Source organism: Zalophus californianus, chromosome 7 (assembly GCF_009762305.2).
Source record: "Zalophus californianus isolate mZalCal1 chromosome 7, mZalCal1.pri.v2, whole genome shotgun sequence".
Taxonomy (NCBI): Eukaryota; Metazoa; Chordata; class Mammalia; order Carnivora; family Otariidae; genus Zalophus; species Zalophus californianus.
The window spans coordinates 19,936,120-19,957,536 of record NC_045601.1 but is presented as its reverse complement, the minus strand read 5'-3'; the positions used below and the strand labels follow the sequence as shown (position 1 = coordinate 19,957,536).

The following is a 21,417-nucleotide window of genomic DNA, read 5'->3' as shown; positions in this document are numbered from 1 at the left end:
GGGAGCCCGATGCGGGGCTCGATCCCGGGACTCCAGGATCATGACCTGAGCCGAAGGCAGTCGCCCAACCAACTGAGCCACTGAGGCGCCCCTCCCAGCTTTATATTAGGGTGTTAGGGTCAATCCCTCTGACCTCCGTAGTTCATGAAACCATCTTTCACATCACCAGATGGCTGTTAGAACCCATTTCCAATTCTTTAGGGTTTTCTCTACAGAAGCCAAGCTCTTATGGGCTGCTGTTGCATTACCTCATGCTTATTTTTTGACTTTGATTCTGCTTGCCATTTCTAGCACCTTAGAATTGCTTTTTGTTCGGGCGCCTGGGTGGCTCAGTTGGTTAAGTGACTGCCTTGGGCTCAGGTCATGATCCTGGAGTCCCGGGATCGAGTCCCACATCAGGCTCCCTGCTCAGCCGGGAGTCTGCTTCTCCCTCTGACCCTCTTCCCTATCATGCTCTCTATCTCTCATTCTCTCTCTCTCAAATAAATAAATAAAATCTTAAAAAAAAAAGAATTGCTTTTTGTTCTTGATCATATTTTACTTTATATTTCCAGGTAATTGTAGTAAGAGGAATATCTTTATGAACTTAGTTGACCATGTTGTGAGAGTTTTTAGCAATTTTTTTAAAAAATCTAGTTTCAATGAAAAAAGTCAGGAACGGTTTGAACAATTAGGATTAATTAACAAATCGTATATCTATTGATGTAAAGTTGGTAAGCATGTTTTTTTTCCCCTTCAAATGGTAGGATCTAGAAACTAGAGATTAGGATAATTTGCATTGGGTCTGTTAAGAGAATTCATGAATGAAGTTACTGAACCATTGGATTCACTTTTGAAAAGCCATGAATTGCTGTGCTTTGACCTTTTGTTCAAGTAAGAAAAATAAATCAGTTTAAAAAAAGAACTGCAAAAGATCTTAACAGCATGGTTGTCATTTCCTAGAATACAGGAAAGAAAGCAGCACCAGAAACAGCCCTCTACATGTGCACTGCTAACTTTCCCACCACTGTGACCTCATATGCTTATTTCTTACTCCCTCTTTCTCTCTTCCTCTGTTCTTTTCTTCCTTCTTTTCTTCTGCAAATAGCTACTGAGGACACAAAGTTATATTATCTGTAGCACTGAAGAATTATTCTTGCTATGAGACCTTTCATCTGGGAGTTTCATTTTCATTATCCAATGACTCTGCAACTCAAGAAACTGCCCAGCCACACACAATTGCTGAGAATAACTCAAGATCTTCATAATTCATTCCTCCTTTACTTCATTTTATAAACCTCTTACTCATTATTGTTCATGCTACCTACCTTCTCTGCCTCCATGTATACTCATCTGCCCTTTTCTCATCTGATATTAAATTAAATGAGGTTGGAGTATCTACTGTCTTCCATAAAGGAACACTTCTATTTTTCTCTTTCACAGAAACATGCATAGCTCTTGATTCTAGTCCCCTGTCTCTAAGCAGAGCCCTCCTCTCAACCCGAGACTGCTTTAGAACCAGAGGCCACTAAAAAAGAAATGGTAATGGAAATTTTAGTGATGAGGTGGAACCTGCTGGATAGCTCAGTTTTAATTCCAGTGCTTATGGCTTAGTCAAAAGCTAATTTGACTTTCCAGAATTTAAGCTCCAAATGGGTCCATTGTGACCTAGTCCTAGTGGGATCCTACAGGCAATAGCTTGCTGTAACACAATGTGATTTTTGAGCCATACTGAGTTCCCTTAGGGCATGATTTTACAATTTTTCTGAAGGGCATTTGGGATATTTTTGTAATTTGAACATGGAGGTATTTCTGGACTCATACCCACATAGAAAACTGGGTATGCTAACTGAAGTACAGGTAAGAGTTGTGACTTGCTTTGAGCTCCAGTGGTCTCACAGAGTTCGGAAGCTTTGTTCTCAGGATCACTCATCAGTCTGGGTAACCAAAATGAGACTATCTTCTCATTATCCAACAGGGAGTTTTAAAAAACTGAAAACAGTTAGTAAATTTACAATATCTTAAATAATAGCAAATATATGGTGTACAGAATATAGTACATCCTGTTCTGGTCAATGTAAAGATTTTGAGCCTACATTTTTGTGTGCAAGTGAGCAGTGTACAGCCAGAGCTACTTATTCGTACCTCGGGGCCTTTGCACTAGCTGCCTAAAGTCCCTCTGAATGCTACATGTATCATGCCATCACACAGCTCAGAGCTCCACTTAAGTGTTATCTTTTCAGAGGTGCTTCCCTGACCACCCAATGTAAAATATACCCCTCTTCATTTATTTCACCTGACTCTTTAAAACCCTCTACTTAACCTATATCACCACGTAATAACTTTTTGTCATTATTTGTCACTTTAATATTTCTTTTCCTCCTCACTCTACATATGAATTTATATGTAATATTTATTAGATGCCAGACATTGTGAATTTTACCTTGTTGGATACTGGAAATTTTATATTTCTTAAAAATATTCTTGAGCTACTTATGGGAGGAAGTGACATTACTTAGAAATAATTTGGTCTTCTTGCATCTTGCTTTTAAGCTTTGTTAGCCAAGACCAGAGTAGCATTTAGTCCATGGCTAGTTTTTCCCAAATACTGAGGCAAGATCCTTCTTAGTACTTTAGCCATCTTCCTGTGAAACATGACTTTTCTGTTCTGGCTATTGGGAGCATTTATTATTTCCAACTCTCTGTGACCTCCAGGCACTACACCCTCAAATTTTCTTAGTTGGTTGCTTCCTCAGCCTTAAGTAATTTCATCACATGCCTGAGCTGTCTATATTCAACTGAATACTTTTGGGAGAATTACTGTAGACTGTTCTGTCTTTGCAGCTCTTCCCTCTCCAGTGCTTTGCCCTGTGGACTCTGGCCACTTTGGTTTTTCCTGACTCACAACTCTGTCCACTCAACTCAGTGAATCCACTGGACTGTACCTGAGTATATTCCTTCCTATTCCCCTCTCCCCTGCTTCCTTCTGAGCCATGATTTGGAAACCTCCAAGCAGTGCACTCAAAATATTGTAAGGCTCATCTTATTTGTTGCTCACCTTGCAGAGATCACTGTCTTTCGTTGCCTGATGTAAAATGTCTGAAGAGCCATTGTTTTATATATTTTGTCCAGTGTCTTAGTTGTTTCACACAGAAGAGTAAATTTGGTACTTATTACTCTGTTTAGGCTAGAAGTAGAAGTCTAACCTATGAATTTAAATGAGAGCAGGGTTATTTCCGGTCTTATTCATTAATGTGTTTTCAGGCCCTAACAGTGCTTGGCACTAAGTAGGATATCAGTAAATATTTATTAAATGAAAGAATGCAAAAGATTTGAATCAGCTAATGTTGGAGGATCTAGATTAGTTCTTCAATGAGTCAAAAGTTACTCTAAATGAATTACATGAATGTAAAATAAAAAATATATGATACTTTTGTATTCATTTTCCTGTACTATTAGAATGATGTACTAAGTCCCAGATACAATTCAATTCATCATTAAGAACAACTGACAGCTGAGGGACCTAAAGCATACATAAGTGTGCATATCTAATTCTAATGTAAAAGCTATAATTATTGTTCCCAAATTCAAATAACTGCAGGCATAAACTATAAATCTTCTTTTTAAAATTAATAGTATTTATTAGGCTAATACCATTTTGGTCAGTTTCTGCGTGTTTTATATTTTTTGATGCTCCTTAGCATGTAATTATCTGCTCTTGAGAAAAAATAATCCAAATGTATAAATTATATAACCATAGCTTTCATAAATTATTTGTTTAAAAAATAATATCTTTTAATTTCTATTATATCTCTTTTAGAACTAAAAATAATCATTTAAATCACCTTTAGCTAATCTAACAGGTAGGTCAGATTTTACAACTAATCCTGAATTTCAGAGAAAATGTCACAGCATGTTTCAGTTAGTGGTATGCTGTAAATGTTTAACAATTGGCTCTCTTAAAAAATGGAACAGAGGGGGCGCCTGGGTGGCTCAGTTGTTAAGCATCTGCCTTCGGCTCGGGTCATGATCCCAGGGTCCTGGGATCGAGCCCCGCATCAGGCTCCCTGCTCGGCGGGAAGCCTGCTTCTCCCTCTCCCACTCCCCCTGCTTGTGTTCCCTCTCTCGCTGTGTCTCTCTCTGTCAAGTAAATAAATAAAATCTTTAAAAAAAAAAAAAAGCAGAACAATAAAGCCTTGATTTCTAGTGTTTGCTCATTTTTATGGATTGAATTGTGTCTTCTAAAAAAATATGTTAAATTCCTAATCCCCAGTACCTCAAAATGTGGCCTTATTTGGAAATAGAATTGTTCCAAGTGTAATTAGTTAAGATGAAATTATAGTGGAGTAGGGCAGACCTTTAATCCAATATGACTGCTGTCCTTATAAGTGTAGAAGAGACACAGAGGCATAGACACAGAGGGGAATACCATGTGACCACAGAGGCAGAGATTGGGGTAATGCAGCTGCAAGCTAAGGTGTGCCATGGATGGATGGTCACCATCAGAAGCTCAGAAGATTCAAGGAAGGATCCACACAGTCTCAGAAGGACCATGGTCCTGCTGGCACCTCAATTTCAGACTTACAACCTCTAGAACTATGAGAGAATAAATTTCAGTCGTGACTCTTCCTGTTTGTGGTGCTTTGTTCGAAAATCTGATATACCCATGAAGTAAATACTCTCACTACTGCCAGTTTCAACTTTCTGACATGAAGTTACTTGATAGAGAGCTGAGAACAGATGCTAACAATGGATTCTTGCCAGCTGGTTTAAGCCATGTCCAGCTTATCACTGTTATAGTTATTCTCTATGAATTCTTGAATTCAAATTGGTTCATAGATTTTTATCCATTAATTCAATTCATTTAACAAATATATAATAAACACCTACTATGAGCCAACAACTGTTATAAATGTTGGCGTTACATAAGTGGACAAAAAAGATAAAAACCTCTCTGCCTATGTGGAGCTTCCATTTTACTAGAGGGATAAAGAAAATATGTTTATATGGTATGTCAGGTAGTGATAAGTTTAAATGAGAAAAAGGGAATAGAGAGAAGGGACAGAATTTTAAATAGAGAAAGATCTCTCTGAAAATGTGATATTTGAGCAGAAATGAGGGAAATGAAAGAGTGAGCCATGAAAATACCCAAGTGAAGAGAATCCCAGAATTTTAGGCAGAGAGAATAGCCAGTGCAAAGATCCTAAGGCCAGGGCATCCTTATTCACTGAGGAACAGTAGGGCAGTCAGTGTGGCTGGAGAAGGGCAAAGGTTAGAATATCAGAGATGAGAGAGGAAATGAGGCTCAGAGTGTGTAGGGTCTTTTGAGGTACTCATTGAAAGGCTTTGGGTGAGAAGGAAAGACATTGGTGGATTTTAAGCAAAGAAATGCCAGGATCTGATTTATGCTTTAATCAGAATCACTCTGGCCCTTTATTGCATTCTTTTTTTAATGGGTCTCCTGCTTCCCTTCAGTTGGTTCTTAACAATTATATAGGAAACTGCAGCCTCTCACTCGGTTGGCACAGGGACATGAAAAATAAAGGTTCAGTAGCAATAAAACAACCAAGGACTTAAAACAGAGAGCAAAGATTGGTAATTTAGATCTGTAAAATTTTGCACTAAGGAATGAAACCATCACAGCCTCTCAACAAAATGAAAAGTCTCTACTTGGTGGTCATGGTTTCATTTACCATGAGCATCAAGATGGAGTTTTGAGGTGTCCCTTTTTGAACTGTTTAATTAGCATAGTCTTTACCTTAACTTCTAACAACTTTACTTTAACATCTTCTAGAACAGTGGTTCTCGAAGTCTCTATCTTCTTTTTCTTCTTCTTTCTCTCTCTTTTTTTAAAAATTCCAATCTAGGGGCGCCTGGGTGGCTCAGTTGGTTAAGCAACTGCCTTCAGCTCAGGTCATGATCCTGGAGTCCTGGGATCAAGTCCCACATCGGGCTCCCTGCTCAGCAGGGAGTCTGCTTCTCCCTCTGACCCTCTCCCCTCTCATGCTCTCTCTCTGTCTCATTCTCTCTCTCAAATAAATAAATAAATAAATAATCTTTAAAAATTCCAATCTAGTTAGGAATTGTACTTTGGTAAAATACAATAAAGAAAAATTATTAGGAAATAAAATACAGCATGAAGACATACAGAATAGAAGCCCAAAGTTGTATTATTAGATTTAACAGAGATAAAATCTCATTTCAGTAAATATAATAAAAATAAAACAAAGGAGGAAAGAATTACCAAAACAGTGCTCATTATCCATTGAAAGTGTGTGCCCAGGTGATTAATAGAGAAAATTACTATTATACTCATAACTTTTAGATGTTCTATAATTGTAAATAAAAAGTATTAAGTGGGTTGCCTGGGTAGCTCAGTTGCTTAAGTGACCAACTCTTGATCTCAGCTCAGATCTTGATCTCAGGGTCATGAATTCAAGCCCCATGTTGGACTCCACACTGGCCGTAGAGCATACTTAAAAAAAAAAAGTTGTAAGTGAAGTAGAAGCTTCCTATGTTAAATGCCTATATGTACACTTTAAACAAACACCAGGCATATCAGTATTTAAAATCTTAATATGATAAATGAGTTTATTAAATTACCTAATCTGGTTTGGTTTAACAATTCTACTTGCATATCATATGCATATGTAATTAATTTTCGTAACTTTCCTAGTAGAATAACCAGCCTCACAGAGGTCAGCTGATGGAAGTGGAAGAAAGAGTTTATAGCAATTTCAGTGAGTTTGGGGTATTCATTTAAAATTTTTTATCCCAAGTGAAGTGAGTGATGCTCTATTTTCAAAAGTCATCTTTAATCTTTAATCACTAGCTAATTTCAGTAATTTATCCTGTAACTTTTTAGTTCAATTTGAATTATCCTTTGATGAAATAAAAGAATTCTGGATCCACTTCCAATTTCTTATATAAGGATTTTTTAAATGAATAACAAATTTAATAAAATTCCATCTGCTGTGGACTGAATTATGTCCCCTCAAAATTCATATGTTAAACCCTTAACCTCCAATGTGACTCTTTTGGGAGACAGGGCCTTTAGAAAGATACTTAAGGTTAAATGTGGTCATGAGGATAGGACCATGATCCAATAGAATTAGTGTCCTTATAAGAAAACAAAAACAAAAACACACCAGAGTGCTTGTTTTCTCTGTCTTTCTCACACTGTGTATATGTATACACTGAGGAAGGCCATGTGAGGACATAGTCTGCAAGCCAGGAAGAGAACTCCCACTAGAAATGGAATCCATTGGAATCTTAGTTTTGGACCTCTGTTCTCCAAAACGATGAGAAAATAAATTTATGCTGTTTAAGCCACCAGTCTGTAGTCTTTTGTTATGGCAGCCCAAGGAGACAAAGGCAATCCAATTCATGAAGTATTTGCTGACATCACTCTGCAGATGATAATATCGAGATCATTTTCTACTCGACAATTTTTTTTTAATTAAAATTGTGGTACAGCAACCTATAAAAAAAAAACATGTTCTTCAAAGTTTCTGACTTTTAATTTTGCCCTTTGACCTCAGCTCCTATTTGTAGAGAAGAAAAAAAAAAGAATTCTTTCTTTTCAGGAAATACAGAGATCATTAAATATATCAGATATCAGTCAATAGGGCAAGTTGGTCTTTCCTATTGATATGTTTAAATATTGAGACCAAACTGATTTCTTATCCTGAAGAAACACCAACTGTGTCGATATAACTTTGCCCATCAATACCAATAATAGCTGTTTATGGTCAGGTTCCATATTATCACAATGGGCTGTATGGGAAAAAAAGACAATAAAACAGAAGCCCTAATTTGTAGCATTTACTGATTTCCTTAAAGCATGTATCTCCATCATGAATAATTTCAACCCACCAATGTTAAGTCACAGGACATAGCATTTGGAAAAAGTGCTAATGATCCGTTCTGATGGGCCAGTGAAAACCACCCTCGGTGCATTTTCTTACCTAACTTGAAATTTGTACTGCCACTAAAGGTTGTTTACTTCAGCTGATTTTTTTTTTAAATCAAGATATTTTCAATGAAGAAAGCATTGCACTGAGTTACATTCTCTCATAAGCTTTGTGGGTAGCTACTCCAGAATTTTCTGTGTTGGCAGTTGGAGCATCAGAACACACCCCTATGCAAAACATAAACTGCCAACCACATTTTTCGACAAAGTAATTCTTCATAATTTTATCGTATCTAGAACTAGTTGTGCTTCTCAGCATTGAAACTAAAAGAATTTAAATAAGAGCAGAGCTTTCTTCCTTCAAATCTTCATTTTCAAATTGCACACATACTAAAAGAACTGCCACATAAGAGTTTATCTGCACATTTGTCAAGTTACAAGGAAAGAATGCTTTGCTAGCTTCATTTATTCAATGAGTTGGTTTTCCATATCATTAGGCAGTTTCAGAAATCGTTGAGCTATGATGCATCAGAAAGTAAAACTTGAGCTACTTTCTTTACCAGAATCAGCAAACATTTCCAAGCAAATATCTTTGATGCAGTCATTCAATAATGTCTTGGCAACTGTATGTGTATTTCAGTCTTAGCAAGCCTAAATGCCACTTCATAAGAACCCATGAAATACTAATGTTTTATGTAGAATATTGAATGTAGACTTCTATTGGCTTTTTAATACTGTTTGTTTCAAATAACTATTTGGCTTTAAATTTAATTTTTTAATGTTTTGTGTATAAATGATTAGTAAATTTTGATGATTTCATAAATTTATTGGGTAAAACAACTCCATAAATAATACACTATGGTTTTAGCACTTCATCATCAATTAGGGCTAAAAACCAAATTCAATATATAAGCCAACATATTTCAGGCAAGTTTCATCAGAACTCTTTTGCCCTTGTTTCTATGGAATCATTTCCACTATCCACATTTAAATACTACTGTTGCCACATTCAGCAGATTGTATACCTTTTCTTATAAAAAAAAATATATATATATAATAAATAAGTAGATAAATAAATAAAAATTCAGTGAAGCTGTATGGCCATATAATTGGAGTTAAAGTAAATAATATGAATTTTATTTCCCTAATTTAGAAATTAATCTTATAGGATCGATTATAAAATAGGCTTGATTAAAATTTAAAGTGATTGTAAAAACATGTATAAAAATATATACGAATATATTCTTGGATATTTATATACTTTTGGGTTACAGATGCAAAGCAACCTTGAAATGTCACACACTGTAACATGGTTCTACTGCATATGGCATGCATACAACTTGAGCTACAGGCAGTTCACCATATAAATTGTAAAATGACGTGTTTATACCCTATGCAAGACATGAGTCCACCTATCATGTTCTTAGGTCTTGCAACAATGTCTAACTGCTCTAGATTTTCCTAAATGCTTAGTCTCAGTCTCTTACTTCCTTTTGACTGGTAACAATTTATGAATTGATACCAGTCTTTGGACCACATGGTGAGTAGTGCTTTTGTAGAGAAATCCTTCCCATATGTAGATATAGCTCAGACATTGGTTGGATCATGAGGAGATTGATGATTAAGAACTGTTAATATCTATTAAGATTTCATCATGTGTTGGATTGTGCTAAGTATTTCACATGGATCATATGATTTAATTCTCACACAATTCTAAGAGGTTGATATCATTTCTCCTCTCATTTTATAGGTGGAGAAACAGAGGCTTGGAAAGTTTAAATAACCAATTCCTATTTCACATTGTCTCTCAGGATTAGTTGAATGAGAGATAAAATGGGGTGCCATCTTGGTAGTGGAATTTGAAGGAAGAAGAAAGACATACCTGTCCATGGGAATTCCCCTCATCAGCCCACCCTTCTTTCACACTGGCTTAAAATTGTCATTGATACATGAAAAATTGGTTTGTAGAAGTTTTAGGAAATGGCTTCCACATTTGCATGGTTGTGTGCCATATTTATCATCTTTGCTTTACATTTCTGCTAGGAGAGAAGGATAGTCTCTCCAGGTGGCAGATGATTCAGGCTCAGGATGCCAGGACTGAATTGGGGGTAGGGGTGAGGAAAAGATGAAAAATAAAGAATTACTGATCTGACCTTGATGTCCTTTACATGAAGTTTCCACTTCTTGAGAATTCCCTTCATTCTTGCTGTTTTGCCCTTTGACACCATCCTGTTCCCTCCTCTCCTTAGTCACTTTTCTACTCAAATACCATAGTACTAGAGTAAGGCTTTTCTTTGCGTTCTAATTCTAGCAGTACAGGACAACCAAAGGTGATTCTTAAAATTCATTCTCTCTTCTGTTTTTCAGTGAGCTGAGGGACCTCTAAGTGGCCTGTACTATATAACTAAATAAAAAATACCTACATTTTGTGTCAGTTTTATATTTGTGGTCGGTTTGCAGCAACTAATTTTAAAATTAAATATAGACTAATTGTGACCACTACCCCAATTCCTGGTTCATCAACGACTCCACACCATCAACACCTGCCTTCATATTACAATGTAATTAGCCTGTGTGTGTGCATGTGTGTGTGTTTCCATAGCTTTTGTCTGAGAATTCTACAACCAAAGAACCTCCACAAGTACCTACACTCTTAAGTACTTTCTAGAATGACCTTTCTAAAACAAACCTAATCATGTCATATCCCTGTTTAAAATCTGAATAGTTTCTCACCACCATAAAAATGAAATCCCAAATCCTTAACAAGGATGTTCAGGTTCTTCTAGATCTCACTGGCTTGACCTGTCATTTCTTTACTGGCACACTCTAAGCAAACTGATCACCTTGCTGTTTGATAACTTTGTACTCTCTTGAGCTGGTCCTTTCTTCCATCTCCCGTGTTACTGTGTAGCTTCAATGCATCCTTTAAGTCTCTTCTTAGATGTTACTTCTCCTCCGGCAAAACCTCCCTTGACAGGACCCTGCCCCTTTTCTGTGCTTCCGTGTAGCCCACCTTCCTTTCCTATCAGCTGCCACAACTCCCTGTGGCTATTATGTATTAAGTGGCTAGTCCTCCCCGCCACTGTGATTGCCTTGAGAGCATGGGCCTTGCCTGTACTGCTTAGCAATGTATCTATAGCGGTAAGCAAAATGCCTAACTCATACAGGATTCTTATGAGGAAAGCAAGTCTGAATTCTTATTGAAAAAGCTGCCATTACCGCCAGAAAATTTCCCACAATGGACATCACTTGATTTAAATTGCATCATGTGACATTTCTTCAGCCTTTATCAGTATGGTTAGCATTGTATTAATAGAATTTTGTGCTTGTTTACATATGTTTTTGAAAATATTTTTATTACTCTTTTCTCATTTTCTTGCTTATATGGTAATCTCTGGAATATTTTAAAAGAATGATAGCTTTATTTTCAGGTACACACAGTGACTTGTACTCAACACAAATCAAATTGCTTTGCTCCCTAGATTGTAATTATTTTAACTGAATATAAATATGTTCTTCTAAAATGTTTTTAAACAATTTGTAAATGAATACTATTGTATTTTTTTAATGTCAGTCTGCTTATTAAGTTATTTTAATTTATATAATGCAAAAGTGACACTCATGCAGCACCTGTCCAGTCATAATTGGTAGAATTAGAAACAATATTTTCCTATTGTTTCCATCAGATTTTATTCAGTGGAACAAATCTTCTGATTATTCAGGTTGGGATTGTGGAATTTCACAGGGACTAGAACAATGATTTTTGGGACAAGAACAGCCTTGTGAAAGAACTGTTGTATAAAATTGTTGAGGGGGACAAGGAGCAAGGATTCTTGTGTTTTGTGAGGAATACTTAAAGACATGTAGCTGTCTGTTAAATGTTCACTTGTTTATCCACATTCTGCAGCTTTATTTCTAGACCCCAGATAGGAAAAGGAACTCATCATTGGGGAACAGATGGGCAGCAGAAGCTGCTGGAGGCTGTGAATATGCCTCATAGAGTTCAGCACCCAGCACAGCAGGATTCGCTGCAGAAGCCTGGGGTGAGCAGGTGCCTGCAGGTCATCTCTGGTCGCATAGTTCACACTCCTACCACCACCATCAACAACAGTAACAAAAGTAAACACCCAAACCCGGTATCAGGAGAGCTGCTGCCTCCCTATTTTCAAGTATGCTTCACAGAGAATTCACCAAAACAATATCCTTGTAAAAAGTCCCAAAACAACTGAACACAAAAATCCTTTAAAATTCTCTGTAAATACATTTGGCAAGTGGACTGTAAACAAAATGATTTAAATATATAAAAACCAAGAATTGCTTTATGGATGTTTTTCGGCAACTTTTTGTTAGCATTCCCTAACACCTTACCTGTGATAGATTTAAGATCTCATATAAAAATCTAGTGATTAACCCTTCAAAAGTATTCACCAACCAATCCTAGCTGAATATTTTTTTCTGTCACATCCTGGTTCTCCTTGATTTCATGACTTCTTGGGTTTAACACCAACTCTAATTTCTAGAATGAGGTCATCAATAGTTAAGAGGAAGGACTTTAATCAATGGCAAAGGGGATCTAAGACTCTGCCCCACTAAACCATCTGACTTCAAATTTTCTATATTCAGGTTTACTCCCATGATGTGCTCCTCTGTGTTGGAAGGCAAAAGGGCAGGAGGTCACACTTTCTCTGCTTCCAGCACTGACACATGATACTTGCTTTTATAAACTGGGAATGATAAAAAAAAAAAAAAAGAAATGCAAATAAACAGTGTTGAGGGCTCATTTCATACACTTAAAAAATTGTGGGTTTCTTATTCAGACTATACATTCACACACAGAGAATTCTCACATAATATTAAATCTTGGGGAGAGACACACTTCAAGCTTAAATTTTATGTCGAAAAGGAATTTTTTTCCTTCAAATTATAAGTCATTTTGATTTTAAATATATACTCATAAACAGAATTTTTTGAAAGCCTAACTGGTTTTGTTTTTACCCTTAACCCTATAGTTCAGGTCTTCAAATTGCTATAAATGTAGTTATGATATAATGTGAATAATCTAAATAAACTAGTTCAAGCCTTTCTAAGTAGACTGAGCATATAGAAAGATAAAAGAGTCCGTCTTTTTTAAAATCAATTTGACGAGCCGTCATATCCAGTGATGGTGATTAGAACGGGACTTGTTAGAAAGACTCAGGTCATTCCCCACCAGGGGGCAGAGTGCAGTGGCCTTATTATGTAATAGGCTTAAAGCACTTTGAAGACTTCTGCAGTCCTTAGGCTAATGGTAACTAAGCTGGAATTTATGCCCACACTCCTGTCTCCTGCTATACTTCTTTCTATGCTACAGCTATACTGACTCTCCAAATTCTACAAATGGCCCATGCTCTTTCCCGTATATTAGATAATCTACCAGGAACCTTCTATACTTCCCTCCTCATCTCTTCATCTGACTAATGCCCACACATCCTTTAGGTCTCAACTCAGATATAACTTTCTCAGGATAGTCATCCCTAATTACTTTCTCCCTACCCACATTTATATACATACATACATACACACCTGACTAAGTTAAACCCCGAAGCCCCTCATCCTTGCAGAACTGGTCACTTTTCCTTCTTTACCTTTACAGTGTTTGTAATTCTTGTTTGGTGTCTGTTCTTCCCACAAGTCTGTAACACTAGGGGAAGAGGATAGTGTGTCTCATTCTTAATTGAATCTTGAGCATAGCAGAGTATCTAGGTAAATGCAAAAGGAAGGAAGGACAGAAGGAAGGAAAGAAGAAAATGATGGGGGGTTGTGGGGGGAAGGAAAGTTCTGTGCAAGATTGTAAAATCTCTATCCCGATGGATTTAGAAGAAGCATATAATCATTCTCTGATCTGGCTGGTTAGACCACACTATACCTCAAGGTCCTTTCAGTTCTGGATCATGTTAAGTCAGCTATACCTTCTACAACCTTTGGTCTGTTGAAAATACAGCTCCTGTATGGTTCACTGGGAAGATTCTGGAACAGAACTGCACCAATTAACTCAGCTAAATGGAGGACACATTTATTCCAATTGATCTCAGTTTAACAAGGGTGAACTATGGTCAGCCATATATATTTGGCCCAGGTCCCTGCTCTGTGAGAAGCAAGTGATAAAACACTCTCTCTGGCAGAGACTGAACAGTTGTGTTCCAGAAACTGCAGGGTATGACCCTATGGGTATAAATAAATCCACCTCTTGACCAAGACAATCTTTAACCCTCTCCTCAGTTTGACTCAACTTTAGACAAGTTTCTTCCTGACGATGGGCCCCTTGACTTCCCTCTCCTTAGAGCATTTAATTTTAAAAATGCTGCCATAAATTCTTTCTCTGTCCCTAGGAGGTGTACATTTTCTCCTAGCCTCTTGCCAGTTTTTACAGCAGAGAAATTTCTTTCTTAAGGACCCGGAAGCCATCCCTTTGAAATGCAATCATCAAGAATGATAGCAAACCCCTGTCTCCCAGTTTCTGTGGGAGGGTGGGAGCTTAACTTAGATAAATGACAATTATCAAACACAGATGGCTAATAACATTGACCAAGCTCCCCTCAATGTCCCCTAGCACTCGCTCACTAGCTCATCTCAGCACCTAAATCTCCCCCAACTTTTGTTTCAGCAGATGGAGTTCAGTGTCTCTGGCCTATTGGAATAGCCTTGAATAAAGTCTTTTTTACCTGTTTAACTCTAACTGGTGCAGTTTTTTTTTTTTTTTGGCACCTGCTGGGAAGGGATCAAAAGCTCTCATGTGAGGTTTGGCCCGGCTCATATGTACACTTAAATTAAATTGGAGCTACATCACTCATGACTGATATGAATGTTCTAGAAGGTGACCAAATTTTTTTAAAAAATTGAATTCACTGAATAAAGTATCAGTTAACTTCCTTTTAGTGAGCAGGAGGATTATTTTTATTTTGGGGAGTGGGATTGTTTTCTTATAATGCTGCTATTTTGAGATAACATTGAGGGGGAAGCATCTGATCACTTCTAGGCGATGCAAGTTTGAACAATGTCCAGGCACAAAATCTGTGGTTGTCATGCTTCTGAGCTAAATCAATTTCAACCTCATAAATGCAGCTCATATAATGGTCTTGGCTGCAACCTTGAAACCTTGCTGAGCTCTTATTGTGAAGGCCCCGAGTGCCTGGGTTTTACTTTATTCTGATTGGGACAGTAGCTGATGGGTTTTGTGGCCTAAAGAGCACTGGGTTTGGGAGCCAGACTGCCTGGATCCATATTTTGATTCCACTGGGACTTCAATTAGTTGCTGAACATCTGACTGAGTAAAAGTAAATAGTACAGAATCTGATGCCTAGTAAATGCTCAATAAATGTTAGTTCTTGTCATTGCTACTATCGTCATCTTCATCATCACTTTCACTACTGTGAAAAACAAACAAACAGGACTTTATGATTTCAGAATTTACTACTCTTCCACCAAAAAAAAAAAAAGTCATTGATAGGTAGCAATTCTGGCTTAAAATAGACTTTCAGCCTTGCTGAATTGCTTCATTCATGCATAATGCTGAGCCCTATTTGTGAGACCTTTGTCTTTCTCTCTCCCCACCCCAATCCCTGAATTTTTTTAGTGATGGATGGGCAGACAGAGATGAAGTCATTGAAGGTTATGAGGTGGAAGCCAACGGGGGAATCACAATAAAGCTGCAATCTCCAGAGGTCAGGTCATTTGATGATTATTTCCTGAAGCTGAGGCTGGACACTAATACAAGGAATCCCTGGTTCCCTGAGTTCTGGCAACATCGGTTCCAGTGCCGCCTACCAGGACACCTTCTGGAAAATCCCAACTTTAAAAGAATCTGCACAGGTAATTTGTGTTCACAAAGTAACAACTCAGAGGTTACAACTCTAGCCCCCTTACAACTTGTTGAATGAGTAGAAGGTGTCAAGGCTAGAGTGCCAAAGACTGAATTGCCATCTTAATTTATAAAATAGCTAGAATGAGGAGAGTGTGTGTATGACCCCAAGGATTCATGTTTCTATATTCTGGAAGAACTGCTTTGGTCTCTGGTGGAGCAAGTTGTAAGAAGAGATAATGCAGGTCAAGGAGAAGAAAACTGAGGATTCAGGTATCTAGTATTCAAGCCAGAGGGAAGAGATTTTATTGCAAGCATGCTTAGGAAATTTTAGCCATAGACATAAGTAAGCAGTACTGCTTTGATCCCTTTTTCTTCTTTATGACTCGCTTCAATATACAAGTCTGAAGAAGATAAGATAATGTTATTTATCCAGGGCCACACCACTAACATGGGTGTATGTGGACATAGGTGGCAAGAAACTCTGCACTCATCTGTCAATAGGAGTGACATTTCCTAGTGGGTCAGATAATTCCCATGCACTGCTCACTGAAGGCATGCCAGGAAAGGATAGCACATTGTTCCAAGTTTTTCAGGGCTTGGTGAACTCCACTGGATGTCCTTTTCTGCCCCCCAAGAACTACCATACTTCTTTTTTTTTTAATTTTTTATTATGTTAATCACCATACATTACATCATTAGTTTTTGATGAAGTGTTCCATGATTCATTGTTTGTGTATAATACCCAGTGCTCCATGCAGAACGTGCCCTCTTTAATACCCATCACCAGGCTAACCCATCCCCCCACCCCCTCCCCTCTAGAACCCTCAGTTTGTTTTTCAGAGTCCATCGTCTCTTATGGTTCATCTCCCCCTCCGATTTCCCCCTTCATTCTTCCCCTCCTGCTATCTTCTTAACAGACTTCTTAAGACTGTAAGTTTTATGAGTGTTATCATTACTGTGTAGAGACATTGCTCTCCGCTGTCCTTTTTCAGTATTGCTTAATGTGACAAAAATAGATCCCCTTTGGTCTACCACTGTGCCATTCAAAGCCAGTTGTCTATACTGGGTTGATAACACAGCATGATGGACAGGCATTAAAGATGGTGTCACCATTGACTGAGATGGGAAAGATTCCAAGAAAAGCAGAAAGGATCAGGAGCTAGATTTCAGGTGGGTTAATTTTGAGATGTCTGTTAGTGGTGCAGCTATATATGTCACTTGGTCATTGTGTTTTATTAATAAAATTTAGAATACTACTTATTAGACATACTTGGATGTCTTTTTGTAAGGATTTCCAAGAAAATGTCTTGTGACCTAAGCTTTCAAAAACAAAAGTTAGAATTCTGTAGCCATGTATGTTTTGAAAACCATTTTGGGTCTTCAGTTGTCCCAGTGCATCCAAATGTCAAGGTTTAAATCTGAACTTGGTTAACGTTCATAGTAGAAAACTTCTAAAAAATTGCACATTCATGTGTTGCTCTTATATTATACTTGACTCTCAGAGTTATTAAGAGCTTCTTATGTGATTACAACCTTTAATAAATATGTTTATGTTTGCATTTCATTCTGCGATCAAGCTTAGCAAATATTTCCCTTTGTTCTTAGTTGTAAGGAAGACTGAAGCCTTATTTAACTTTTCTATTTGGAACTAATTCATGAACTTTATTGATCTCTTCTGCTGCAGGAATCCTAGAATTTTATCTTTAATTTATCTTTAGCATTGTTTACATTATCTATGTGTATACATTCATGTAAATTTACCTTGCTCTTCAGTTTTAATGTCTGTGTTTCTATGAAATTGGCTTCAATGCTATTGAAGAACAACTAAACTTCCACTTCATGTATCCTTCTTATCTAGTTGAGATCGTTGAATAGCAAATAAATTGCATAGTCTTCTAATGAATATGCAGACACATTTATGAAAATTAATGTGAGGAAGTTGGATGAACCCTTCCATAGTATCAATAGCTGCTCTTTCCATCACTTATTTTTACCTCTACTAATTGGATCATTTTGGTGTGTTGGTAAGTTTTGATATTGCAGTTAGCTTCCATAGAAACCTTTATTGAGCTTAATCTCAGATGTCACTATTTAAATAAAGAGTTTACATGCACTAGATTGTCATTTTGAATATTAAGGGTCCTGAGCCCAGGCTGAATAATTTGGGAATCACTGTAGCTAATTAAAAAGTACTTCATGCAAACTCTACATCACTGCTTAATTAGTTGGGCATATCAAAGGATTGGGGATGTGTTGGAAAGGTACTAACTGAAACATCAAAGCCTAACTTTTTTTAAAAAAGATTTTATTTATTTATTTGGAGAGACAGAGAGTGAGAGCGGGGGGAGGGGGGAGGACAGAGGGAGAGAGAGAGAAACAGGCTCCCCACTGAGCAGGGCTCCTGGAATCATGACCTGAGCCAAAGGGAGACAGTTAACCTACTGAGCCACCCAGACTAAAAGCCTGATTTTTAAAAAAAATTAATCATTATTAGGACAGTGGAAAGAACAGGTGTAAAACGAATCAAAGTCACTCTCTTCCAGTAAATGTCTTAGTTGTTTACAGCCCTAGTGTTATGTTTGCAGTGGCATAGTGCTTTATCCTTCCTGACGAGAACTGTGAAAATGATTCCATGGAAACCCTGAGCGCATTTGGAAGCTTAACCACTGGGTTCAACACTGGTTTGGTTAGGTATCTACCAAATGACTTGGAGGACCTCACTTAATCTCTGAATCAATTTCCACAACTGTAGCATGGTAACAGTTTCTACTTTACACAAGTGTGAGAATCAAATGAAATAATGCAAGTGAGATACCTTGTAAATTGTAAATCCTTACATAAATGTAAAGTGTTATTATTAATGTCATGGCTTACCAGAAGGCAAATAAGGTATAGCATGGGTCGCCTTACTAAATATTATAGGTTTTGAAATTACAAATTTAGCATAACTACATTCCAAGATGTGGAAACTAGAAAAACACACAATCCTTAATCAACCATACTTATACAGTGCCAATATAGATATTTAATTTTTTCCTATTTAGGCTTTTACAATTTTTTTCTGATTATCAAAGTAATACCTACTACTGTGATTATTGTATATAACTTGGAAATATAGAAAAGCATAAGAAAGATGATGGGCATTAAGAATTTTCTTTTATATAACCACTGTTAATCACTATTAATTTTTTTATATATTTCTAGCAAATACACTGTTAAATTTTTGGTATATTTTTATCTGTATGTACTTTTAAATCATATAGTCAATATTATTTTATATATTGCTTTTAAAATGAATACTGCCTTTTAAATTTATGAATGTATCATTAATTTCATTCATTCTTCATAGCTGTATAACATTATGACAGATAAGTTCTAATTTATTTAACTATCTCTTTCTTCCTACGCATTTAAGCTGTTTTTAGTTCTTTATGAATTAAAAAAAAAGCTGCAGAGATGTATTAAAAAATTCTTCCTAACCATCCCCCTGCCTTTCTTTTTCTCATTTTGGATGATTTTCTTTTTTTTCTTTTTTCTTTCTTTCTTTATTTTTTTTGGATAATTTTCTTAAGATATAGTTCCAGAAGTTGAATTACTCAATCAAATGATTTGAACATTTCTAATAAGACATCTCAAAAGGCAGCTTCTACCAGCAATGCTTGCAATCCTATGAACGTTTTTTCATTTTGTTTTGCATAGTTATAATCATAGTGTAGATATAATTCTGTATCTTATTTTCATTTAGGATTATACTTTACCTTTTTGATGTTGCTGCATAAACTTTATAACCACCATTTTAATAGCTCCATAATATTCTACCCAATGAAAATACTATAATTACTTAGTCATTCTTATATTATTGGTTGCTTCCAATTTTTCTTCTTATTAAAAAAAAACTGAATATGGGACAGGTTTTTCATGGTTGTTGATACTACTTTTGGATTGTTTCCTCACTATAGATTTTTAAATATATAATTATTGGACTAAGAACATAATATTTAAGCCCCTTAAAAATGTATTACAATTGTCTTGCAGTATGGCAATATTAGGATTTGCTGTGGCTAGCAGCATATTAACTGGATGAATTCACTATGTCCTTACTGATGTTTTTCACAGTCCAGTGAATTTATAGCCATAATTTTACATTCTCCCCTTATTCTTTATTTTTCTTTAAATTTTTATTGTTATGTTAATCACCATACATTATATCATTAGTTTTTGATGTAGTGTTCCATGATTCATTATTTGTGCGTAATACCCAGTGCTCTACACAGACCGTGCCCTCTTTAATAGCCATCACCAGGCTAACCCATCCCCCCACCCCCTCCCCTCTAGAACCCTCAGTTTGTTTTTCAGAGTCCATCATCTCTCATGGTTCATCTCCCCCTCCGATTTACTCCCCTTCATTCTTCCCCTCCTGCTATCTTCTTCTTTTTTTTTCTTAACATATGTTATATTATTTGTTTCAGAGGTACAGATCTGTGATTCAACAGTCTTGCACAATTCACAGCACTCACCATAGCACATACCCTCCCCAGTGTCTGTTACCCAGCCACCCCATCCCTCCCACCCCCCCACCACTCCAGCAACCCTCAGTTTGTTTCCTGAGATTAAGAATTGCTCATATCAGTGAGGTCATATGATACATGTCTTTCTCTGATTGACTTATTTCGCTCAGCATAACACCCTCCAGTTCCATCCACGTCGTTGCAAATGGCAAGATCTCATTCCTTTTGATGGCTGCATAATATTCCATTGTGTATATATACCACCTCTTCTTTATCCATTCATCTGTTGATGGACATCTTGGCTCTTTCCACAGTTTGGCTATTGCTGCTATAAACATCGGGGTGCACGTACCCCTTCGGATCCCTACATTTGTATCTTTGGGGTAAGTACCCCGTAGTGCAATTGCTGGATCGTATGGTAGCTCTATTTTCAACGTTTTGAGGAACCTCCATACTGTTTTCCAGAGGGGTTGCACCAGCTTGCATTCCCACCAACAGTGTGGGAGGGTTCCCCTTTCTCTGCATCCCCGCCAACATCTGTCATTTCCTGACTTGTTAATTTTAGCCATTCTGACTGGTGTGAGGTGGTATCTCATTGAGGTTTTGATTTGGATTTCCCTGATGCTGAGCGATGTTGAGCACTTTTTCATGTGTCTTGTTGGCCATTTGGATGTCTTCTTTGGAAAAATGTCTGTTCATGTCTTCTGCCCATTTCTTGATTGGATTATTTGTTCTTTGGGTGTTCAGTTTGATAAGTCCTTTATAGATTTTGGATACAAGCCCTTTATCTGGTATGTCATTTGCAAATATCTTCTCCCATTATGTCAGTTGTCTTTTGGTTTTGTTGACTATATCTTTTGCTGTGCAAAAACTTTTTATCTTGATGAAATCCCAATAGTTCATGTTTGCCCTTGCTTCCCTTGCCTTTGGCGATGTTTCTAGGAAGAAGTTGCTGCGGCTGAGGTCGAAAAGGTTGCTACCTGTGTTTTCCTTTAGGATTTTGATGGACTCCTGTCTCACATTTAGGTCTTTCAACCATTTGGAGTCTATTTTTTATGTGGTGTAAGGAAATGGTCCAGTTTCATTCTTCCGCATGTGGCTGTCCAATTTTCCCAACACCATCAGTTGAAGAGACTGTCTTTTTTCCATTGGACATTCTTTCCTGCTTTGTTGAGGAT

General features: G+C 37.0%; 1 protein-coding gene across 3 annotated transcripts in view; it reads left to right on the top strand.

Moving 5' to 3' along the window:
- The window catches only part of GRM1 (glutamate metabotropic receptor 1), a 438,705-nt gene that overhangs the window by 297,571 nt on the left and 119,717 nt on the right, over positions 1-21,417 (top strand). For all 3 annotated transcript variants that reach the window (XM_027604132.2, XM_027604133.2, XM_027604134.2), the window contains one exon: positions 15,504-15,739. In XM_027604132.2, the coding sequence (XP_027459933.1) occupies positions 15,504-15,739 (236 nt within the window). The remainder of the gene's footprint in view (positions 1-15,503; positions 15,740-21,417) is intronic.